Below are 26,225 nucleotides of genomic sequence, written 5' to 3' on the forward strand. Positions count from 1 at the left end.
TCATTATGGTACTTTTTGGTAGTACATTTACAGGCATATATTATGGTAAGATTAATTGATACTAGTCCCATCATTGTAAGTGGTGAAATAAGTACAGCTAGTTATAATTGTAATGGTTTAGTAGATTATAATAAAATACTATCAGTCTTTACCTGGCTAAAAGAAAAGGAATATAATATTATTTACAGGAAACTCACTCTACAAATACAGATTAAGTTGTATTGAAAAATGACTGGGAGGGAGAACTATATTTGTTATGGGCAAAGAAACTAAAAAAAAAAATGGCAATTTTGATCTGAATGTGCAAACACTCCAAACATGAGTTCAAAAAAAAATTGTAACTAGGCAAGTCAGTTAAGAACTAATTCTTATTTACAATGACAGCCTGCCAGGGAACAGTGGGTTAATTACCTTGTTCAGGGGCAGAACTACAGATTTTTACCATGTCAGCTCAGGGATTTGATTCAACCTTCCAGTTAGTGGTTCAATGCTCTAACCACTAAATAGCGGGGTGGTTTGGTATTTTATTAGGATACCCATTAGCTGTTGCAAAAACAGCAGCTACTCTTCCTGGGGTCCACACAAAACAGCAATAGACAAGAACAGCTCAAAGACAAACAGAACATTTATTTTTAAAGGCACGTAGCCTACATATCAATGCATACACAAACTATCTAGGTCAAATAGGGGAGCGTTGCGCCACAAGGTGCTGCCTTATCTGTTTTGAAACCAGGTTTGCTGTTTTTTGAGCAATATAAGATGGAAGTTCCATGCAACTAAGGCTCTATATAACACTGTACGCTTTCTTGAATTTGGGGACTGAAAACATCCTTGAACTTTTTGGCCTTCCTGTGACGTCGGGTGCTGTAGGTGTCCTGGAGGACGGGTAGTTTGCCCCCGGTAATGCGTTGAGCAGACCACACCACCCTCTGGAGAGCCTTGCAGTTGAGGGTGATGTAGTTGCCGTACCAGGCGGTGAGACAGCCTGACAGGATGCTTTCAATTGTGCATCTGTAAAGATGTGTGAGGGTTTAAGGTGACAAGCCAAATTTCTTCAGCCTCCTGAAATGAGTAAACTCTGGTTCATTAAGACCGAAGACTGTAGTGGCCAAAAAGCTATTTTAGCATGGGCAGGGACATTTGAGGACTTACTCCATTTTAAAGTAGTCAACCGGGTGGGGATTCCTATGGGTTGTAGCCTCAATGGCGCTGCCCATGCTGTCAGACGCTTATAATGGTATAAAGATGAGTCCATCTCTTATGGTTTGGCCATTCCTATGGGGGAAAGGAATTGGGATAAATGCGAAAACATTTCCATGGTTAACAGGCTAAGGAGATCATACGTTCTCTATAAGAGTATCAGTTAACATGACTTTCATGAATTATGAAGCCTTAATGTACTCACTTGGATTACATAAAATGCTTCAAAATTCACAAAAAGTGACTAGCTGATTCTCATAGGATATTTATTCTAAGCCTGCGTTTACCAGACTATTTTTGTGGAGTTCATTATAAAAAAGCCATTAATTTCTTAATTGGCCAACTCTTTATAAACCTTGAAATTTAAAAAAAAAGGTTTCCAGTAGTATACCCACTCTAGCACTAGCCATGATAGTCTGTTGGAACTGTTTGCAAATAAAAACATTACAACACTTATCATAGCATAACGTGCCGAAGTTTCATAACACTACAGAATATTCTAAAATTTTGCCAAACAAATACAGAAGAAAACCACAATCAGCTTCGTTTTTATAAAAATGAGTTTTAATTCCATTTCAGTATAAAACATTTATGAAGCCCTGCCAAATCGAATTCAACTGTCACAATCTGACAAAGGTATGATTATTTCCTCTGTCCTGCCCAACAATCTAAAATGGCAGACAAATTAGGGCTGAGCGATCTAATTAATTTGAGCGATATTCCAAATGCCTATATCGCAAGAATCAATGTTTGTATTTCTCATTATGAGTGTTATGGTCTGTTTGTTCTCACGTCTTTTTGGTCTCGACTTAGTCGCTCCTTCCCACTAACACCAGAGAACTGTAAATAAATGACTAGATGAACGTCTCCCCCCTAAAAATGGGAGATGTCCCAAAGGCGGGAAGGCATGTGACAAGTTTAAATCCAAGCTAAACTCAAACCATTGGGCTCATTTTGGACAGATCTGACAGCAAGTCACTATTTACAATTAAGGTTTGGTCCATCAAAAAAATAAATCATATGGACAATTTAGAGAAGTTAACAATAACCTTTGTCTGAACTACTGAAATTGCAAACACTAACAAAAATGTATGCTCAGTTGGTCACATGCAGCATTGCACTACCAAGTACAGCGAGCAGCATTTTAGCAAAGACGTATAGTAGTGGTCTAGTCTTAAATCTGCAATAAGGATAAAATAATGATTGGCAATGTCTCTTTCTGATTAAGTAGGCCACTAAATTTCAATCTTAACAAAGTACAGGATAGCATGCCATTTCAACAGTTGAGACAGAAGGGTGTGTTCATAACTCCACTGTTCTGCCTTGTTAGCTAGCAAATAGATCCAAGATGGCAAAACCTGAAATATAAAGATTAGCTGGCTACCTACTAGCACGTGGGCTTGTAACTGGTGTTAATTTTCAATGCCTGCTACAATAAGTTAATTATTAGTGAATGTATATCATGTATGCTTCTGGTTAAATTTGTAAGGAAAGGGAATTTCCATAAACTTGATCAGTGATGGCAAAAAGCATGTTAAAATAATTAGTGTGTTGTGGAAGGCTTATATTTAGCCTAGGTATAATTTCACAAGCCATGGATTAGATTGTTGCTCGACTTTTTTTAAATGCAGCGTATGACTTAATTGTACAATAACTTTTAAATTACATTTAGGAACCGCCCATAAGTCACATTTTTTTTTTTAACATAACAGATTGTTAGACCATAATCGCCCAGCCCTAATACAAATGTGTTTGTCTTAAGAGTTCTCATTATGGGAAATATTACAATGGAGAAAAAAAAAAAAAAAATTTAATCACTCATCGTTAGCTATAATATTAATAAAATATCAAATGTGAAGTTCTGGTCAGTCAAGTCAGTCTGAATACAAGTGTCTCCGAACACAGTCCAGTCAGAATTACAAGCCTTCACAGTCAACAAGATGGTCTGTCTATGCAGTCTTCTGCTGGCCCTTCTTCCCGATCAAGGACTTATGGATGTGAGGGATCACACCTAGAAAAAACAGCAAACAAGAATACAATTGAGTGTATGCATGTTACAAAATTAATGTCATTCACTCACACTACACACACTACAAATTATCCAAAAACAGGTGCATGTGGTGTTTGTCCGTATAACGGTGTGAGAGCAAGTGATCTAATAACAGTGTGCCTTCTCAACTCACCTCCTCCAGCAATGGTGGCCTTGATGAGGGAGTCCAACTCCTCGTCTCCACGGATCGCGAGCTGCAAGTGGCGAGGAGTGATGCGCTTCACCTTCAGATCTTTGGAAGCATTGCCCGCCAACTCCAGCACCTGGAAACAAATAAGCAAACCTTAACTCAAAATAACGATTCAGAGGTCTAGTATTCAATAGCACTCTTAGAATATCTTTCCAATCCCACAAATGGATAAATGACATTGTTTACATGACAGCAAGTCTAATCCAACAGAATGTATTGGTGTAAGATGGTGTGTTAGGCTCACCTCAGCCGTGAGGTATTCGAGGATGGCAGCACTGTACACGGCCGCTGTGGCTCCTACACGGCCATGGCTGGTAGTACGAGTCTTCAAGTGCCTGTGGATACGACCCACTGGGAACTGGAAGGAAGAAACCAGGGGGGGGGAATGAGGATGAGTGGCTTTTCATACATAGCAATATTAGGTGGGGAGACAAGTGAGAAAAACCTTGAAGGACAGACATAGGGATTTAATCTCATCTGTTGGACAGTTGCCATGGAGTGTTGCCACTACATCAAGGCTCTGCGCAGAATGAGTGGTTTCTAGTAATAGGAGCACAGACATGAGAAACAAAAAAAATACAAACCAGTTATTTTTAATACCAGGAACATGCAAAACAGCATTGCTACTCTTGCTTTGAAAACAGAACACCACGGAAACTCAAGGTCCATTATGACAATGCAAAAACGTTTTTTTTTTTTTTTTAAATGCAACAAGACTTTACCAAGTACTTTGAAGCACCTTTGACAGCCTCAAAATCTTCTTGGGTAGAACAAGCTCGGCACACCTGTATTGAGTTTCTCCATTCTTCTCTGTAGATCCTCAAGCCCTGGTTTGATGGGGAGCGTCACTGCACAGCTATTTGCAGGTTTCTCCAGAGATGTTCAATTGGGTTCAAGTCTGGGCTCTGGCTGGGTCACTCAAGGACATTGACACTTGCCTGAAGCCACTCCTGCATCATCTTGCTTCTGACGGGCCACCCCCAGGTGGTGAGGGTAGGCAACATCTCCACCCTGCTAATCCTCAAAACTGGGGCCCCACAAGGGTGCGTTCTGAGCCCTCTCCTGTACTCCCTGTTCACCCACGACTGCATGGCCACGCAAGCCTCCAATTCAATCATCAAGTTTGCGGACAACAACAGTGGTAGGCTTGATTACCAACAACGACGAGACGGCCTACAGGGAGGAGGTGAGGGCCCTCGGAGTGTGGTGTGGAAAATAACCTCACTCAACGTCAACAAAACTAAGGAGATGATTGTGGACTTCAGGAAACAGCAGAGGGAACACCCCCCTATCCACATCGATGGAACAGTAGTGGAGAGGGTAGCTAGTTTTAAGTTCCTCGGCATACACATCACAGACAAACTGAATTGGTCCACGCACACAGATAGCATCGTGAAGAAGGCACAGCAGCGCCTCTTCAACCTCAGGAGGCCAAAGAAATTCAGCTTGTCACCAAAAGCACTCAAACTTGTACAAATGCACAAATCGAGAGCATCACCGCCTGGTACGGCAACTGCTCCGCCCACAACCGTAAGGCTCTCCAGAGGGTAGTGAGGTCTGCACAACCGGGGACAAACTACCTGCCCTCCAGGATACCAACACCACCCGATGTTACAGGAAGGCCATAAAGATCAAGGACAACAACCACCCGAGCCACTGCCTGTTCACCCCGCTATCATCCAGAAGGAGAGGTCAGTACAGGTGCACCAAAGCTGTGACCGAGAGACTGAAAAACAGCTTCTATCTCAAGGCCATCAGACTGTTAAACAGCCACCACTAACATTGAGTGGCTGCTGCAAACACACTGACACTAACTCAACTCCAGCCACTTTAATAATGGGAATTGATGGGAAATGTAAAATATCACTCGCCACTTCAAACAATGCTACCTAATATAAATGTTACATATTCATCTCATATGCATACGTATATACTGTACTCTATATCAGACTGCATCCTTATGTAATACATGTATCACTAGCCACTTTAACTATGCCACTTTGTTTACATACTCATGTATATACTGTACTCGATACCATCTACTGCATCTTGCCTCTGCCGTTCTGTACCATCACTCATTCATGTATCTGTATGTACATATTCTTTATCCCCTTACACTGTGTATAAGACAGTAGTTTTGGAATTGTTAATTAGATCACTTGTTGGTTATTACTGCATTGTCGAAACTAGAAGCACAAGCATTTCGCGACACTCGCATTAACATCTGCTAACCATGTGTATGTGACAAAAATTTGATTTGGCTGTGTGCGTAGGGTGGTTGAAAGGTGAACCGTCACCCCCAGTTCAAGGTCCTGAGCAGGTTTTCATCAAGGATCTCTGAACTTTGCACTATTCATCTTGACTAGTTTCCCCAGACACTGCTGCTGAAAAACATCCACACAGCATGCTGATGCCACCACTGCTTTACCGTAGGGATGGTGCCAGGTTTCCTCCAGACATGAGGCTTGGCATTCAGGCGTGGTTTCACGGTCTGACAGTCAAACTCCAAGTGAGCGGTCATGTGCCTTTTGCTGAGGAGTGGCTTCCGCCTGGCCACGCTACCATAAAGGCCTGATTGGTGGAGTGCTACGAAGATGGTTCTCCTTCTGGAAAGTTCTCCCATCGCCACAGAGGAACTCTGTCAGAATAACCATTGGGTTCTTGGTCACCCTCCTGACCAAGGCCCTTTTCCCCTGATTGCTCAGTTTGGCCATGCGGCCAGCTAGGAAGTGTCATGGTGGTTCCAAACTTATTCCGTTTAAGAAAAAAGGTGTTCTTGGGTAACTTCAATGCTGCAGAAATGTTTTGGTACCCGTCCCCAGATCTGTGCCTTGACAATCCTGAGTACTACGGACAATTCCTTCAACCTCATGGCTTGGTTTTTGCTCTGACATGCACTGTCAACTGTGGGACCTTAGAGACAGGTGTGTGCGCACCTTCCGAAATCATGTCCAATCAATTGAATTTACCACAGGTAGACTCCAAGAAACATCAAGGATGATCAATGGAACCAGGATGCACCTGAGCTCAATTTCAAGTCTCATAGCAAAGGGTCTGAAGTGTAAATAGGGATGCACAAATGACTTTTGGCCAGTACCGATATGTTCCCTGCCAAAATAACGTTGTTTAATTTTTTTTTTTTTTTTAAATGCAGCCCTTTTAACTGTACTAGAATGCTTAACACACATCTAAGGCACTGCATCTCAGTGCAAGAGGTGGCCTTACAGTCCCTGGTTCGAATCCAGGCTGTATCACAACCAGCCGTGATTGTGAGTCCCATAGGGTGACGCACAATTGGCCCAGCGTTGACCGGGGTTTGGCCGTCATTGTAAATAAGAATTTGTTCTTAACTTGACTAGTTAAATAAAAGGTTACACACACACACACCGACCAAAAAGTAAACATTTACATATGTAGTGCCAGTAAAACCATTTCTTTCACTTGCTATGCGGTTTCGTTCAGTCGTTTCATTCTCAATCAGGATTTCATCATACATGTCAATTAGGGGTGAAACGGGTCACAAAACTCAGTTTGGTACGATACAGTAGTGGTGTCACGGTTCGGTATTGATACATTGACAAAATCAATGCCAATTGTATTTAGATTTTCCATTTATTGTAATAGAAACATAGGTAGCTTGAATACCGAGGAGCATATGGAAACAAAGGGACAAGAAAAGTGCCTGCCTTAATTAAAACATGAGTCATGTCAACAGAAATTAAAGAGTGCATAGTCCAGCAGCAAATATTTAAAAAATAAGTCACATAGCAGTGCCTTAAATAAGACCACGAGACAGGTTACTTGAATTGATGTGTTTAAAAAAAAATCTGATTTAAGTTTCTTTAACTTCTTGATATTTTAAAGAAGATATTTTGTCACAAAAAGATGAACTGACATTTCCAAAACTGCAAAGATAATGTCTGTGAGTGCCACAGAACTAATGCTACAGGTGAAACCAAGATGAAATTTCATACAGGAAGTGCCCCAGATTTTGAATGTGCTGTGTTCCAATGTCTCCTTATATGGCTGTGTATGGGTCACGAATGAGCTTAGACTTTGTCATTTCCCCAAGGTGTCAACAGCATTGTGACGTATTTTTTAGGCAAATCATTGGAAGATTGACCTTAAGACTACATCTACCAGGTGGCCGCTTGGTGTCCTCCGTTGCAATTATTGCGTAATCTCCAGCTGCGTGTATTTTTCGTTTGCGTCGAGGAGAAACACAGCTGCCACGAATGATTTATCATCGAATAGATATGTGAAAAACACCTTGAGGATTGATTCTAAACAACGTTTGCCATTTGTTTATATTATGGAGTTAATTTGGTAAAAAGTTCAGCGTTGTAGAGACTGCATTTTCAGATTTTTTTTCTTAGCCACACGTGATGAACAAAACGGAGCGATTTCTCCTACACAAATAATATTTTTTGAAAAAAATTAACATTTGCTAACTGAGAGTCTCATTGAAAACATCCGAAGTTCTTCAAAGGTAAATGATTTTATTTGAATGCTTCTTGTTTTTGTGAAAATGTTGCCTGCTGAATGCTAGGCTTAATGCTATGCTAGCTATCAATACTCTTACACAAATGCTTGTGTAGCCATGGTTGAAAAGCATATTTTGAAAATCTGAGATGACAGTGTTGTTAACAAAAGGCTAAGCTTGGGAGTGAATACATTTCTTTCATTTGCGATTTTCATGAATAGTTAACGTTGCGTTATGGTAATGAGCTTGAGGCTATGATTACGCTCCCGGATACGGGATTGCTCGACGCTAGAGGTTAAGAAGTTAATTAAGTTCAGCCACATTACCCTGCAGTGAGCACAGATCGGCTTGCTGTGACAATGTCAGCTGCTGTGGAGAATACCCTCTCGCTAGGGACAGAGGTCCCAGGCACAGCCAGGTAGTGCCTTGCTAACATGAGGGTATATTAACTCTTTGGTCTTCCACCATGTAAGTGGATCAGCATCCAGGGGAATACAGTCTACGTCCCAGAGTGAGGTCACCTCCTCCATGGCCTTTGACTTGGTTCCCTGCGCCTGGGTCGTGAAAAGCTCAGCCATAGCAGACTTCTGGAGGAGAACCCCTGTCGTCTGCAGTCTCTGGAGAGGGGTTGGCGCCCTTGGCTTGATACTGCAGAACTATATTATGAAAATTACTACCTCTTAAGTGGCATTAAAAACATGATTGTTGTTAGAAATAGACACGGACAATTACTTTATGACCAATATACAACAGGTATTTTATTTATAATCTCCGCTGTTAAACAAGCAGCAGCATCCAGGTGCAGCAGGGACTTGAACCGGGGGTCCAAAGCAGTGCTCGTGTAAGAAGCTGACACCAGGGTCAGCATATCTAGGCTCCAGTTTACTCTGATAGCAGTCTTGACATCCCTTACTGCGGGGGATACCACCATTGATTTCTGAATCATTGTTTTCAGGACCATGGAAACTGATGGAATGCTCAGTGCGGTGACTGTTTTGAGAAGTTTGCCCACTGATAATACTAGCAGAAGAAGTTGTCATTTTTCCACAGTCACAATATCTTTGACATTCCTTACAGCTTGTCCAGTCAGTGTAGAATACACCGCAACGTTCTGCGTCTCTCAACCATGCCATGGCTTGAATTCCATCTAGTAGGGACATCTTGGATTAATTTATGGTTTGGCAGCTACAGCATCTCCTGTTGTCTTAAACATTATAGCAAATGTGTTTTTAATTAAAAGGATACCACCTTCCTGGTCTTTGCTTGGAGGCAAGAGATTGTTTTTTGAGAGACTGTCGGTGAATCGTCTAGATTAGCATCCCACCCCGCCAACAGCCAGTGAAAGTGCAGGGCGCCAAATTCAAAACAAAAATTCCTCAAACATACAAGTATTATACACCATTTTAAAGATAAAATTAATTAACCCAGCCAGTGTCTGTTTTCAAAAAGGCTTTACAGCAAAAGCACCAAACAATTGTTAGGTCATCGAAAAGTCAAGGAAAAACAGCCATTTTCCAGCCAAAGAGTCACAAAAAGCACAAGTAGAGATCAAATTAATCACTAATCTTTGATGATTTTCAGATGACACTCATAGGACTTCATGTTTGTTTTGTTCGATAAAGTGCATATTTATATCCAAAAATCTCATTTTACATTGGCGTGTTACATTCAGTAGTTCCAAAACATCTGGTGATTTTGCAGAGAGCCACATCAATTCACAGAAATACTCATAAACATTGATAAAAGATACAGCTATTATACATGTAACTTTAGATAAACTTCTCCTTGCAACCGCCGTGTCAAATTTTCCAAAAACTTTACGGAAAAGGCACACCATGCAATAATCTGAGTAGGGAGCTCAGAGACCAAAACAGCTAAAGAGATATCCGCCATGTTGTGTAGTCAACATTAGTATTAGAAATATCCACTTACCTTTGATAATCTTCAATCAGAATGCACTCGCAGGAATCCGTTCCACAATGTTTGTTTGATAAAGTTCATAATTTATGTCCAAATACATTCCTTCCTTTCTTAGGGCGTTTGGTAAACAAATCCAAAAGCGCGTGCAAGTCCAGCCGAAAGGTCTAAAAAGTTATGTTACAGTCCATAGAAACATGTCCAACTAAGTATAGACTCAATCTTTAGGATGTTAACATAAATAACAATAATGTTCCAACCGGAGAATTCCTTTGTCTGTAGAAAAGCAATGGAACGCGACCGTGAGTCACCCACAAGAACGCACGTCACAAGCTCAAAGCATTCTGCCAGACCTGACTCATTCCCCTCTCATTCGGCCCCACATTACAGGAAAAGCATCAAACAAGGTTCTAAAGACTGTTGACATCTAGTGGAAGCCTTAGGAAGTGCAACATGACCAATATCCCACTATCTTCAATATTTCCCACATCTACTTCCCGGTTGGATTTTTTTTTCTTCAGGTTTTCGCCTGAGTTCTGTTATACTCAGACAACAGTTTTTCTATCCAAATCCACTAATGATATGCATATATTAGCAACTGGGCCTGAGTAGCAGTTTACTCTGGGCACCTTAATCATTCAAGCTACTCAAAACTGCCCCCCAGTCAACAATGTGAACAAAGCATCCTCTGTGGCCCCAATCCAGCTAGTGTAAATGCATTTATAATATTTCTAGCGTTGTCACAGGGATCATTATATTATATCTCACCAACTTTCACAGTGCAACTACTTCCCTTAGCTCTTCAAGTTTACACTTATCACTACTCTGAAGGGGGCGTGTTTGAAGGACATGGCTTTTTATCTCCCACTCTGCTGTAATGAAATGTGCCGTTAGAGTAAGGTAGCTCTCGACATCCAACTGTCTGTTAGAGTGACAGACCGCGTTTGACAAATCGCTCGCAAGTTGTTTTGTAGAAGGCATGTATTAATGTCTGGGCAAAATGTGTCCGGGAAGGAAGTGAAGTGCGGATCAACCACTTCAAACATGTTCCTGAACCCTGCATTCTCTACAATAGAGAAGGGTCTCATCTGCCGCTATGAATTTTGCTATCGCTGCAATGCTTTCTTTAGCCATACGGGAGTAAGCTGCATATTGTTGCCTAAAAGCTGTGGGGAGAAGTGGTTGCCGTTTCCTCTTTTCGCCAAATTGGAACTTCAGGGTGATGTTCGCAGAAAGGAGTAGTCATTTTACTCGCATTGCTACTCAAATAGACTATAACACAATGATCAGAGCCTACATGTTGTAGACGTTATATCCACCACTCGTTGGCAAGCCCCGTTATAGTTTACAGGGAAACTGAAATGTTACCAGACCTGAATGATTTTGGGCGTTTTCTAGTCCTGGCACGCCAATGCGTGCCATGTTGCTCCTTTGCATTTAGCTAACTGCTAATTCCTTCATAAGCTAATTGCTGCTACGACGGTCTCAGCTCTTTTCTCACTGGAGCGAAATAATTAATGAGCGGAGCCGCACACAGCTAAGAGAACTTTAAGACAACTTTAATACTATGTGGATATTTTTCCCACGTTAAATATGCAATAATATATACTTTATTTTTCTATACAATATATAAACTCAGCAAAAAAAAAAACGTTCTCACTGTCAATATTTGTATTAACATAAGAGCCAACAAGTGAGACAAACTGAGTAAGTTCCAACAGATATGCGACGTGACCAACAGAAATGGAATAATGGGTCCCTGAATAAAGGGGGGGGATCCAAAGTAACAGTGAGTATCTGTTCATGATGGACTCGACACGTCGATCCAGCTCCAGAGTACAGAGTACAGTGTGACGCTCGTCTACGCTTGCCTACAAGCCCCCAGTCCAGCCTATTGCGGACAGGGAGCACTGATGGAGGGATTGTGCGTTCCTGGTGTAACTCAGGCAGTTGTTGCCATCCTGTACCTGTCCCGCAGGTGTGATGTTTGGATGGACCGATCCTGTGCAGGTGTTGTTACGTTGTCAACCACGACAATCAACTGTCCGTTCTTTCTCCCTGTAGCACTGTCTTACACGGAACCCAAAACAACTGCGCGCATCATGTATAGAATTATTTTGTCCCCCTACACCAAAACGCGATCACGACACGCAGTTTAAAATATCAAAAACAAACTGAACCAATTACATTAATTTGGGAACAAGTTGAAAGTCATTAAACATTTATGGCAATTTAGCAGGCGTTTCATTGCCATGACAGAGGGTATCACGTCTGCTGCAGATGCATTTGATTAGCTCATTTGAGTCAGTTGTTGGATTGGCACTAGGAACATGTTAATGTTTCCAAGTTAAACGTTCTCAAATGCCATCGAAATGGCAGCAGTGGTATGAGAACCAGCACTTTCTTGAGCGAGCAATACAGCTTTCCTCTGTACGAAATCTTCATCGACCCACTGTGCCAGACTCAGCATGCTCATGGGGCTGATGTCGCTGGTCCAAATGTCAGCCGTGAAGCGAATAGCAGTGACGCCCATAGATGCACAGTATTGTTGAAATGCACAACTCCAGTAGGAAAACATCTGGAAAATAGCACCTACTTTGTAGTGTGTACCGGGGCTCGAGGTGCTCGACCAGTCGGTGGAAGCCAACATCATCCATGACAGAACAGTTGATTGTAAAGGGCAATGAATCTCATCTTGGCATTAATGGATTTTCCCTTTGAGTTCTCACTGAAGTTCTTACTCTTTCAAATGACTGCTCAACTTGAACTTGTTAGAAGTGTGCGCCTAGCATTTCTGCTTTTGTTCTGGTTAGCACTATTTTTCATGGCATCATCTACCGACGTTATATAGGTATACACCTAAGCTTTGATGCCGGGCCGATGCTGGCATTTTTAGCCAATAATCGGGCGATCACGATATATCGTGCATCTCTAGTAAATAAGGAACTTAATAAAAATATATGTAAAATCACATTTGCAAAACATTACTAAAAACCTGTTTTCGCTTTTATTATAGGGCATGGTGTAGACTAACGAGGAAAAATAAACTATCCATTTTGGATAAAGTCAGTCTGAATTACTATCCCAATCTCCTGTACACAGAGAGAACAATAGAAAGGCAACAATTTCACAAATTTGACCAAGTTACAGTTCATAAAGGAAGTCAATTTAAACATACTGAACAAATATGAAATGCAACTTGTAAAGTGTTAAGCAGTGCTTCATTTGTCAAATCGTGACGTGCCAGCCCAAAGTGCACATGAGGGGAGGGGGGGTGACCTGGGGAGTAAAATGTTTATCAGCTTTATAATAAAGCATTGCATGCATAGTCACATTTGCGTCATGGTATAGATCAGTAGAGGGACTTACAGATGTGGCACAAATGGGAGTGTTTTTAGTAGCCTAGGGTCCAGGAAAAATGTGTTCTTTTATAAACGCAATTCGACATCATTTTACATGACCGGAGACTTTGGCAGAATCTTTAATACCGCACAAATGATCAGAATGGCAGGGTACTTTGACACTGTCAAACAGATCAATAAAAACTACCATGCCTTGATTCCATCAATAGCCTACGTGTATGGAGATGTACTGTAGGCTACAATAAGAGGGGGAAATTAAGCTGTAAACCATTTTGTAGGATTACCCAATGATGGGCAGCTCACTCGCTGGTGATTGTCAAAGCTCTCGTGCCAAAAGCCTCTCGTTAAACAATATTTGGAAGTGGATCAAATATTTTAGTAGCCTACAGCATACTCTTCCCTTTACAACGCGTTTTCCCTTAATTGTATTTGAAATCTTGCGAATGGGCCGTTGTCCACATTGTTTTCACTGACAGATATACCACACATTCCTGACTGTAGGCTAATTCCTTGTTATTGGGCTACAATACAGCTAGACCATTTCCAAAGAATATATCTATTAATCCCCTGTGGCTAAATTATAGGCCTCATGGTGTAGTAGGCTATTCTGAATGATTTCATTTCTGAACAGACAGCAGTAATTCTATAATTTTGGCAAATGTGTTTACAATTATCAGGGGTGCTGCAGTTCGTTCAGAACCCGTCACATGGCTATCATTCTATAAGGAAATGCAACGCTAAAGAGATGAGTTGCAGTTTCACGTCTAGCAGAGTAGAGAAATCATAGAATGTTCATTTCATTCTAGTTCTGAGACATACTGTAGTGCTTCTCACAGCCACGCGTTGGTCTCAAACACAAGTTACAATGTTGTGCAAATCAACCCAAATAAACTTAGAATATTGGGCCCAGCTTGAAAAAAAATAACTTTCTCAGGTGATTTGAGTGTGTGTATTAGAGGCAACTCAAAATGAGCTTTTGTTAGAATCGACATATTGCAAAAAGTGAAAATTATTCTTCATGCAACGAGAGCATCTGGCCAAATGCAGAACAAAACAGACCCAAACTGAAAGGTGCCAGATCCTGTTCCAGCAGGATCCGGCTCATATTTAAGCACTGGTCCCATGTTTCAAACTGAAATATTCCCAGAAAAGTTCCCAGAAATGTTCAATATGCATGAAGCGGTAATTGCTCTCAAATTCTGTGCATAAATGTGATAATCCACCCACCTGACAGGTGTGGAATATCAAGAAGCCTATTAAACAGCATGGGGACAATAAGGCCAATAAAATGTGCAGTTGCCACAAAATGCCACAGATGTGTCAAGACTTTAAGGGAGTGTACAACCGGCATGCTGACTGCAGGAAAGTCCACCAGAGAAATCCACATTCAAGTCTTTGGCAACAGCTCTGATGGCCATACCTGCAGTCAGCATGCCAAATGCACACTCCTGCAACTTGAGACATAATGATCATAACATTTAATCAGCTTCTTGATATGCCACACCTGTCAGGTAGGTGGATTATCGTGGCAAAGGAGAAAGTCTGGTCAACAAGGATGCAAACATTTGTACACAGATTGAGAGAAATAAGCTTTGATTATGGAACACTTCAGGATAATTTCCTAGCAAACGCAACCAACACTTCAAAGTTACGTTTATATTTTTGTTCAGTATATAAGGTCTCTGTAGTGGTATTCAAATCTTACCTGCAGTCCAGCTCTCTGGGAGCGCGACACCGCTTTCGCCTTAGCTTTGCCACTGTCTTTCCCTGCCTTACCACCAGCCTGGAATAGATGGTGCAAGACACAGCATTACAAAATTAGCTAGTAGAATGAGACTTGAAACCATGTGATTTGCATGCATTATTTTAGTCATTTAACCCTTCCCCAAATGACCAATAAATCCTAACTCTTTGGCCCATACTACCTCTTCAGACAAAGTAAACATTTTGACATACATTTTACACACATCATTCACAACAAAGATTGTTTTTATGCACACATTTATACTGTAAATGTCTTAGTGTTAACAGTAATAACCATTAACCTTGAGCTTTTTAATCCCAGCCCATCTACCTCTGTAGACCACCCTGTTGATTTCCATTTGCCAACTACTTTACCTGTTAAATTCATTTCCAGCCTTTAAAAAAATGGCATAGTATCCAGTGCAAGTTAAATAACTTTTCCGATGAGTATTATTATAATATTGTTGACTGACGATGCTTTCCAAATCACCCAACACTGTAGGGTTCATTTTAAATGAGTGTTTTTCAGCCATTCCTTTACCTGTGATGAAACGATCTACATTTGGGGAATAACAGTAAATTATCTAATGATTGTTGGCGGCAAGAATTTTGAATTAGAATTTAAATAGAAAAACTTTTGAATCAATCAGTTCTGTTTATCAATTCCTACACCATCAACCATGGAATTCGTACAGAGATAATCTCTTCACAGCTATTTTGCACGTCTGTCAACATTTGTCAAATGTCAGTGTTTCTTAAATCCTTGGGACCCAAAGGGAGCCCAAATAACCTGACTGTGTCCCAGGTCAGCAATCTTCACTTGCCTGGCTGACATAGCTAACGTTACCTAGACAAAACTCAAGATGGATTCATATGTCCATATATAAATAACTAATTATGAAGATGGTTAGCTAACTAGAAAGCAAGGCGAATCACCCAATTTTGGTTTACGTTTCCCGCCAATTCTTGACAAGCAACAACTCAGCTGGCATCAAATGAGAAATCTAACTAAGCTGGATAACACTATTGCAAAGTGGAGCGTTACATATACTCATTGAATTAGCCATTTGCTGAAATTTAAAATTATGAGTATCTAGTTAGAGCACCTCGACAGATTTTGGAATATTGACATGATACAGAACTGCCGCGGAGCAACCAGACCAGCCAACACGAAAAAAAAAATAGCTAGGCTAACGTTAACTATTGAAATTAGTTAACGTTAGTAGCCTTCTTGCCACATTATTTGCATGCAGAAATAGCAGAAGATGTAATGCATGTGGGAAACGTAACACCAGCATTACCAAAGAGAAAATAAGTTAAAAAGTAACTCTTAACTAGCTACAGTAACGTTAGTAGCTAGGAACCCGACCTTGCTAACTTAGCTGGTAAACGCTAGTTTAGCGTTGCTTTTCAGTCAATTTGAAGAAGTAGCACGTAATGCTAGCGAATGTACAATTAAACCATACATTCTATACGAATCTGTAGTTAATAAAAGTATCGCTACAGATAATAAACACATACCATTTCGTTATTTGGTTGTGGAACTGAGGAGATCGGAAACAATTTCGGTTCAAGACCGAGAGAAAAAAATAGAGCCCTTAACAATACTATACCCGGGACTCCTTGCGAATGGATGTTGACCAACGGGAATTCCTGTTGTTTATTTTAATATTTTTTTCTGACCAATCACAGCGCTGCTTGTACAGATTTCTACCCCCACCCCCCAAATCGGCGTGTCTTTCTTTGCCCACGAGACCAACAAGTAGGCGGGTTCGCTGTAGCTAGAAAATGCCACTCAAAATGTATGCTTTAAAAAAATTGACGCTCAATATAATTCACTTGCTTGACTAATACAATTCTGAAATATACTACGTGCATGTGCATAACTGGAGATTGCATACACAACTCGTCTTTGATAATGCATGCATATATGTAGCCTAGGCAGCCGATAGCGTGCGTTAGAGCTACACCACAGCTATTAACAATGAGCTAACAATGGGTTAGTTATAAAATCTTTCTCTGCATCTAGTGTTGATGTGCCCAGTCGTTATACCACAGACAGAACAATGAGACAGATATTTCACGGATGTATAAAAGTGAAGCTACCGCTTGGCGTTTCCACTCAGTGAGAGATGATGGATTTGCCTTCCCTACGGGAAATATGCAGATGTTGCTAGAACGCGCAAATAAGATCTCGCTAGCTCGAGCTTGGTTCTGCCCACTTTGACTGATTTGTTTCAATTTGAAACGACAGGCTGTAGTCTATCTTGGTTGAGTTATACATTTTCGGACAATTCATGATGTTGCACATTGCGTTCAGCCAAGGTTGTATAACATCCTAGATTGTCCTAAAATGGTGGTGGAAATATGTGTTTTATTAAGACGGGGGAAAAAAATGAAAAAATGTGTACTAATGCCCGCCATTAAAGCTAGTTAATGAGAGAAATGACGCCTTTGCAGCCTTATGTACAAGCTGGTGCACGGTGGACACGTGTATTACTGGGCACATCAACCCTAGACCATAGTGCAGATCTAGCGACCACTATCCGCTGCCTAGCATAGACGCAAAGTTGCAAACTAACTGCGTGACCGAAAATATACATTTGCCTCACAAAATAAATTGGTATCTAATTAGTACACAATTAACTCAATACTTAGCAGTATGTGCTAGTTTAGCTGAGTATTATATTTTAAAAGAGACCAGGTTTTCCAACGCATGCAATTGGCATGTTGACTGCAGGAATGTCTACCAGAGCTGTTGCCAGAGAATTTAATGTTTATTTCTCTACCATAAGCTGCCCGCCAACGTCGTTTTAGAGAATTTGGCAGTACATCCAGCCGGCCTCACAACCGCAGACCATGTGTTACCATGCCAGCCCAGGACCTCTACATCCGTCTTCTTCACCTGCAGAATTTTTTAAGGAGGGGGAGTGGGGTGCTGTGGAGTATTTCTGTCTGTAATAAAGGCCTTTTATGGGGAAAAACTCATTCTGATTGGCCTGGCCTGGCTTCCCAGTGGGTGGACCTGACTCCCAAATGGGTGGGCCTACAATGAATTCGTAAAGTATTCAGACCCCTTGACTTTTTCCACATTTTGTTACGTTACAGCTTGATTCTAAAATGGATTTCAACATTTTCCCCTCATTAAGCTACACACAATACCCCATAATGACATAGTGAAAACAGGTTTTTAGAAATTATTGCAAATATTAAAAGTAAAAAACAGAAATACCTACATTTACGTAAGTATTAAGACCCTTTGCTATGAGACTCGAAATTGAGCTCAGGTGCATCCTGTTTCCATTGATCATCCTTGAGATGTTTCTACAACTTGATTGGAGTCCACCTGTGGTAAATTCAATTGATTGGACATGATTTGGAAAGGCACACACCTGTCTATTTAAGGTCCCACCTTAAACATGAGAGTGCATGTCAGAGCAAAAACCAAGCCATGAGGTCGAAGGAATTGTCAATAGAGCTCTGAGAGAGGATTGTGTCGAGGCACAGATCTAGGGAAGGGTACCAAAAAATGTCTGCAGCATTGAAAGTCCCCAAGAACACAGTGGCCTCTATCATTCTTCAATTGAAGAAGTTTGGAATTACCAAGACTCTTCCTAGAGCTGGCCACCCAGACAAACTGAGAAATCAGGGGAGAATCGGTCACTCTGACAGTCACTCTGACAGAGCTCCAGAGTTCCTCTGTGGAGATGGGAGAACCTTCCAGAAGTACAACCATCTCTGCAGCACTCCAGCAATCAGGCCTTTATGGTAGAGTGGCCAGATGAAAGCCACTCCTCAGTAAAAAGCACATAATAGCCCGCTTTGCCAAAAGGACTTGGACTTTGCCAAAAGGCACCTAAAGACTCTCAGATCATGGGAAACAAGACTATCTGGTCTCTGGTCTGATGAAACCAAGTTTGAACTCTTTGGCCTGAATGCCAAGAGTCACATCTGGAGGAAACCTGGCACCATCCCTGTATGCACTCACAGTCCCACAGTGGTGGCAGCATCATGTTTCAGCGGCAAGGTACATAGAGATCCCTGATGAAAACCTGCTCAGGACCTCACATTTCTTCAAATTTATAAAAATAAAAAATAAATGAAAATATTACATTCAGTAAGTATTCAGACCCTTTACTCATTACTTTGTTGAAGCACCTTTGGCAGTGATTATACCCTAAAGTCTTCTTGGGTATGACACTACAAGCTTGGCACACCTGTATTTGGAGAGTTTCTCCCATTCTTCTCTGCAGATCCTCTCAAGATCTGTCAGGTTGGATTTGGAGCCTGGCAGCAGAGCTATTTTCAAGTCTCTCCAGAGATGTTCGATCGGGTTCAAGTCCGGGTTCTGGCTGGGCCACTCAAGGACACCAGTCTGAGCTCCTTAGCACTCTGGAGCAGATTTTCATCAAGGATCTCTCTGTACTTTGCTCCGTTCATCTTTCCCTCGATCCTGACCGAGGCAGCAGTGTAATGATCGCCCACGGGACATCTTGCTCTTGGCATCTCCCTTGGGGTTCCTTTAAGGGAGGGTTTCCCAAACCTCTTCTCAGGCCTCTCCAGACGTTTCACATTTTTATTTTAACCCTTAACTGGCCCACATGGTTCAATTAGTTAGCTAATCATCAAGCCTTTGACTAATTAAATCAAGTGTGGCAGTTTAGCGTTAAAACAAAAATGTGAAAAATCTGGGGGAGCTGGTGGAGAGGGTTGGGAAACCCTGTTTTAGGGTTAGATGCCCCAGGGTAAAGCTCTGTTAAGGGAGATACGCACCCCCGCCATTAGCTGCAATATGGTCACCTGTTCCGGTAAGATCAATGTCCTCCGCTGTGATGTTTGATGACAATAATATACAATTAACATGAGGCAGCCAGGACTGGCATATGCTATCTATATAGAGAAAATGGTTACACTTTTTGTTTGCGTAAACAAATACACAAAACTAAATAGGTACATAACACTTACTGTGTCTTGAGGCCTTCTTAGACCTTTTTTTGTCCAAAGCTGTGTTCGAATACTCATACTAACCTCACTAACCGTAGGGTAATAAAAGTGTGGAAAAGTGTGTGTGTATGTGAAAAAAAGTAAAAATGTAACAAAGTTTTGCTGTGTGCCTTCACTGTCTTCCTCTTCCCTGGGCCTGCTGTTTCAACATAGCACCAAGAACCTGACTGTCTCCCTGCCTGTATCCTGCTTTTCTCACACTCTTTACCATTTGCAATGTGTGAAACTACATAATGTCCTGTGGGAACCTGCATAATGTTATTACAATACGTTATTTCGATACATTGTAAAAAATTTAAAAATCTGAATTTTCCCACTCTCTATCCCAGCAAGGTACAAGTTGGGGGAGGGACACAACAAATGAATAGCTTTGCATGTGTGGCTCCTTACCACAATCAATCAGTTTGGCTAAATTAATCTCTGCTCAGAGGGCAATAAAATATTTTTTTTCAGAGAGAGAAGCTAGTGTGGAAGGAGCATCTTCCACTTTGGAAGATTAAGAATATTCCCGAATATGAGGATCATGTCTCTGTCAATTTGGATTCTTACAGTGAGTTGGAAGAAGAGGGTGAGATTGACCCTAGTCCATCCCCAGCATTAGCAGCCTGGAGGAGGAGCAATATGGATGTCAAAAAGTTGTGAAATTGAATGGTCTTATTGCCCAAGGAATGAGCCACCTCGCATTGCTGCCAATGTGATGAGAATGCAACCTGGGCTGACGCAGATGGCTGTTACTCATGTGCAGGACATCAAGTGTTCTTTTGAACTGTTCATCCCAAAAACCATTGAGAAAATCATTCTGGACTGCACTAATTGGAGGGAAGGCATGTTTTTGGAGAGAGATGGAACGAGATGGACCAAACACATTTACATGCATACTTTGGGGTTCTTATCCTTGCTGGTATTTTCAGATCCAATGGGGAATCCACAGAATCCTTTTGGGATGCAGAAACTGGCAGATAACTTTTACATGCAACAATGTCTCTGGAAAACTTCCACATTTTTTCCAGGATTATCTGCTTCGATAACCGAGTCACCAGACCAGCTCGGCAGCAGAGAGACAAGCTATTTGCAATCAGGCCAGTAAACAAGTGGATGGACCGCCTTCCCGTTTTACAAACCTGGGCCCAACGTTACTGTTGATTAGCAGCTTATGCCATTTAGGGGCCACTGCCACTTCAGGCAGTACATATCGTCTAAACCTGCAAATTATGGAATCAAGATCGGGCTGCCTGTGATGCTGCTTCGTCATATACGTGGAACTTGCAAGTGTATACAAGGAAGCCAGATGGAGGAGCCCCTGAGAAGAACCAATGGATGAGGGTTGTCCTGGACGTGACATAGGGACTCCGTGGCCACAACATCACATGCAATAACTTTTTTACTTCTCACAAGCTGGGGCAGGAGCTAGCTGATGATGGTAGGAACAGAATGAAAAAACAACCCAGAGCTCCCAACTCAGCTGTTGAATACACGGAACAGGCCTATCAATTCCTCTGAGTTTGTGTTCACAGCCGACACGTCCCTAGTATCCTACATGACAAAGAAAGGCAAAAATGTGGGACTCATGAGTACGTATAGGAATGGGAGATTCTGTGGCCAGCAACATAAAAAAAACTGAAATCATAATGGATTACAATGCCACAAAAGGAGGGGTGGACAATTTAGAGGGTTGGACAATAGTATGGATATAGTTACCTTCACCAAATATGAATTATACAAGCAGAGGACACCATTTCCGTGCTTTTAGGGCCCATAATACAATTCTTCAGAAAACGGGCGTGGCTTCACGTTTTCAGATTTGAAGAAAATGGCGGAAAATATGCCAAATGTAAAAAAAATGTTGAGCAATGTAATAAAGTAATTACTTTTCAAATAAGTTACCTATAACAAGTAATGTTGGCTGACAATTTGTTAGCTACACTATCCTTACGAACCGCATAGCATTACAGCAGAATGCACCGGTATGTTAGCTAGCTACAGTGTCTTGCAAAAGTATTTCTCCCTTGGCATTTTTCCTATTTTGTTGCCTTACAACCTGGAATTAAAATAGATTTTTGAGTTTGTGTCATTTGATTTACACAACATGCCTACCACTTTGAAGATGCTAAATATTTTTTTATTGTGAAACAAACAAGAAATAAGACAAAAAAAACAGAAAACTTGAGCGTGCATACAGTAACTATTCACCCCCCAAAGTCAATACTTTGTAGAGCCACCTTTTGCAGCAATTATAGCTGCAAGTCTCTTGGGATATGTCTCTATGAGCTTGGCACATCTTGCCACTGGGATTTCTGCCCATTCAAGGCAAAACGCTCAACATCAGTTGAATATGACCAGTGTCAGTAAACATGGTCAAAAAAGCATGATTAAATTGTTGCCAGCAGCACAATTACAGTCACCAATGCTCAGAATAACATGAAAACAGCCTAACCATCTCTGCTAGGGAATAGCTATCAAGTTAGCCAGTTAGCTTGTGTGCTTGTCGGCTCAACCCTACTCCTCACCCAGAGTGTTCAGTGTGCGCTCTGAACGCTTCGAGAGGGAAACACTCTCAATTTAAAATGCCCAGAGTGCACTCTGGCACTCCAGATTGAATGTAATAACACACCCGGGCTGCATTCCAAACACTTAACAGACACACCGTCTCCCCTCAGCCCTCAAATTAAGTGCCCGGAAATTCGTCACTAGTTTGTCCCGCGATGATTGTGTTTTCAGCCACCAATAGCTTATGGGTGTTTTATATGCATTACAGTCAATTATGATTACATGTCTACTTATATTAACTATATAATTATTAATTAATATACGCCTATTGTATAATAGCTAGCAAATGAATTAGCTAACTAACGTTAGCCTGCCTAGCTACTTCTGAAGAAGGAAAGAAAATATTTCTACAATTTCCAAAAGCTAAACAAACAAAAACATCATTACTTTTATGAGACGTGTTTGTGCATTAGTAGCACAATTTCTGACTTATTTACATTCTCCATATTGACGTTGAGGTTAAGTTTTCGCAGACTTTTCTTAGCGGATGTACAATCGTCGCAAATGTAATTATAGGGAGTTTCAATCCCCGAAGTGAACATAAATGTACACACGCAAACTCCATTAAAAACGAGGGCTGAGGGGCTTGAGTTGCAAACTTCCCTTGCTTGGCTAATCATTTGGACCGACGACAAATATGGCTGCGGGGATTCCCCCAGGGCATAAGGCGAGGGTAAGTGGACGAAGGTGTGTATTTTATGAGTTTGAAACGCAGCCCCAAGTCGTAAAATGTCTAACTATTAATTTGTTATGCTAACAAGCTAGCAAGAGGTTGCATAGCAACAGCATCAACTTCCCGTAGACAGGCCAAGCGTTAGTACGCTCAACTGAAAGGATACCATTCATTTACAGTAAATTAACTAGTATATAGTATATGTTGCCTCTGCTATCCCTCTCTATCCATTGGACAGGGAAAAGTCTAGTGGCAGGAGCAGGTACCTGTCGCTTTGCAGCTCACTACTTCTGATCTTACAGTATTTATTAAAATCAAACAGAATGGGAATCTCTCTGTGATTAAAATTACAACACAACAACATTGTGGTATGTACCCACAATTCAACTGCCCTAAAAATATACTGGGGAAATGGGAAGAAATATCACTTACAGCTACATGTTGAAATTATAATGCTGTGCGATAATGAGCTTCTCAAAGCGCCTCCTCAAATGCCACCCATACCGCATCACGCTCTTTGCTTAAGCTCATTTCTCTATTTGGTAGAACATAAACATTATTGTATGTTAACGTAGAAGAACAAGTACCAAAATGTGATCATATACTGTGAGACACAATCAAATACTTTGCATATTCACACATGACAAAAGTAAATTGGTATACATTGTGGATGGTTGATTTGAATTATCGTGGGAATTGCTGTCACGCTCTGACCTTAGATATCTCTGTTTTCTTTATATTTTGGTTAGGTCAGGGTGTGACGAGGTTGGGTATGCTAGTTTTTTAATGTCTAGGGTTTTAGTATGTCTAGGGGTTTTGTAGGTCTAGGTATTTGTATGTCTATGGTGGCCTGATATGGTTCCCAATCAGAGGCAGCTGTTTATCGTTGTCTCTGATTGGGGATCATATTTAGGTAGCCATTTTCCCTTTTGTTTTGGTGGGTTATTGTCTATTTGTAGTTGCCTGTCAGTACTATTTTGGATAGCGTCACGTGTCATTTTGGTTAGTTTGTTCAGTGTTCATTCTTAATATAATAAAGAATATACGCATACCATGCTGCGCCTTGCTCCGATTCATACGACGAACGTGACAATTGCGTTATATTCAGTGGCGGAAAAAGTACCCAACTGCCATACTTGAGTAAAAGTAAAGATACCTTAATAGAAAATATCTCAAATAAAAGTGAAAGTCACACAGTAAAATATTACTTGAGTGAAGTCAAAGTATTTGATTTTAAATATACTTAAGTATCAAAAGTGCATGTAATTTCTCAAATATATTAAGTATCAAAAGTAAAAGTATAAATCATTTCATTATCCTTATATTAGGCAAAACAGATGTTTGTTTTTTTATGGAGTCAGGGGAACACTACAACACTCAGACATAATTGATAAATTAAACATTTGTGTTTAGTGAGTCCCAAAGATCAGAGGCAGTATGGATGACCAGGGATGTTCTCTTGATAAGTGAGTGAATTGGATCATTTTAAGCATTCAAAATGTACTTTTGGGTGTCAGTGATTTTCTTCAGGAATGTAAAAATGTAAAAGTAAAAGTTGTCAAAAATATGAATAGTAATGTACAGATACCCCCCAAAAATACTTGAGTAGTACTTTCACGTATTTTTACTTCAGTACTTTATACCACTGGCTATATTGTGCAAAATCAAAAGGCAAAGCCTCTACACAGCACAACCACAGCAAGGGTAGGGTAAACACATGCGAGGGAGGTTCAGAACGTAGGAAGGAGAGAAGCTGGCTGGTGGAGAAGATGGCGGATGGGGACAATGGGAGTGAGCACGGTGGTGGCGGGTTTCAGCACTACTAGCGGGATCAGGAGACCCAAGAGCTATCCTCGAAGCGGCTGGACATCAGAACAAATGATTCTACCTGGATGTAAAGCAGAATGCGAAGGGCAGGTTCATCAAAATCGCCGAGGGGGGCTCAAAGTCGACCGACCCTTTCCATGTCAGTCGCCGCGGAGTTCCGTGACTACCTGGGGGATTTCATAGATCATTACACCCAACTTGGGCCTAGAAGCCCCGAGCAATTCGCTCAGTCATCCGGCGGTGGATGACAGTGAGCCTTTAAGAGTCAGTTCCTGGTTCGAGAGAACAGAAAATACTACCCCGATCTGAAAGAGAACCAAAGGGGGAGAGGGGGGGGTTCTCCGGATCAGGCAGACCATCAACCGAGGACCCGGGTTCAGAGTAGGAGGTGGCGGAGTCCCCGGTGGCATGAAATACAGACAAACCATCACCCTCCCGGCAAGGGTTAATAGACTTCCGTAACGTGCTTGCCAAGCATATAGACAATGACGAGGAACTCACCTATGGTGAAGGAGCAGGGGACTACAGCGAGCTTCCGGAGGGCACCTCTATCATGGTGGACTCCAAACGGTTCTTCTTTGACGTGGGATTCAACATACTGAGTTTTTTGGAGGGTGAGAGAAGTCAAACCCAGCTGTAGAAACTATCACTATCCCGTTCAAAATGTGGGGCAAGTTTGGAGGAGCGTTCTCCCATTATGCCAAAGAGATTAAAGACATACAGCAGAGACAGAGGGATAAAATATTTGAAAAGAGACCAGGAGGAGCAGGAGAAAAGTCAGAGGTAAGACCATGCAGATGACGATTGATTGATCAAGCCGGCTGTGCGGTCAAGCTGTTAACGTGAAGCAAAGCTTGGATAGAAGAACTACTACTTTGTGCATGACGAATTTAACTTAAATGATAAAAAACAACGAAGTAAAGTATATTTAATTGAGAAATACTGTCTGTTTAAGAGAGATTATCAATATTTGTGTTGTAAAATGTTTAGATCCATGGGTTTGTGCTAGCTAAATGAGTAAAGACTACAGCTCATATAACGTTAGCTCTTAGTCTTGACTATGAGATTTCCAATTGATAAAATGAATAAAAATGGTCCATGTAATAACTCCACTCATGTAGCCCAGCAAATCCAGTCTCACAATGTTTCACAACATGACATTTGCCTACTGGTCTCATTTACCAAGTAGAATATCTATTTTTAACACTGAAGAACACACTTAGTTCATG

General features: G+C 41.2%; 1 protein-coding gene and 1 pseudogene across 2 annotated transcripts; one reads left to right on the top strand and one right to left on the bottom strand.

The window, feature by feature from the left end:
* Nucleotides 1-1,742: 1,742 nt before the first annotated feature.
* Nucleotides 1,743-17,756, bottom strand: LOC118393553 (histone H2A.V). 2 transcript variants are annotated; one of them, XM_052461896.1, is made up of 5 exons: nt 17,735-17,756; nt 14,908-14,985; nt 3,685-3,798; nt 3,384-3,513; nt 1,743-3,211 (listed from the first exon to the last, which is right to left on the bottom strand). In XM_052461896.1, exons 1-5 carry the CDS (start codon nt 17,735-17,737, stop codon nt 3,150-3,152), a joined length of 387 nt encoding a protein of 128 aa, XP_052317856.1. In that variant the 5' UTR covers nt 17,738-17,756; the 3' UTR covers nt 1,743-3,149. The 2 variants fall into 2 exon arrangements, with proteins under 2 accessions (XP_052317856.1, XP_035642207.1); XM_035786314.2 differs by lacking the exon at nt 17,735-17,756 and adding an exon at nt 16,467-16,633.
* Nucleotides 17,757-24,938: 7,182 nt separating this feature from the next.
* On the top strand, nt 24,939-25,797 carry LOC118394111 (transcriptional activator protein Pur-beta-like; annotated as a pseudogene).
* Nucleotides 25,798-26,225: the final 428 nt, after the last annotated feature.

The sequence above is a fragment of the Oncorhynchus keta genome, chromosome 14 (assembly GCF_023373465.1).
Source record: "Oncorhynchus keta strain PuntledgeMale-10-30-2019 chromosome 14, Oket_V2, whole genome shotgun sequence".
Taxonomy (NCBI): domain Eukaryota; kingdom Metazoa; phylum Chordata; class Actinopteri; order Salmoniformes; family Salmonidae; genus Oncorhynchus; species Oncorhynchus keta.

What these genes read in the sequence shown, in the direction of transcription:
- LOC118393553 (XM_052461896.1), bottom strand. An exon ending in CCCAGAGAGCTGGACTGCAG is followed by an intron (nt 3,799 to 14,907) that starts GTAAGATTTGAA and finishes TCTTCCTTCCAG; the next exon opens with TTCCCAGTGGGTCGTATCCA. An exon ending in TCGAATACCTCACGGCTGAG is followed by an intron (nt 3,514 to 3,684) that starts GTGAGCCTAACA and finishes ATTTGTTTCCAG; the next exon opens with GTGCTGGAGTTGGCGGGCAA.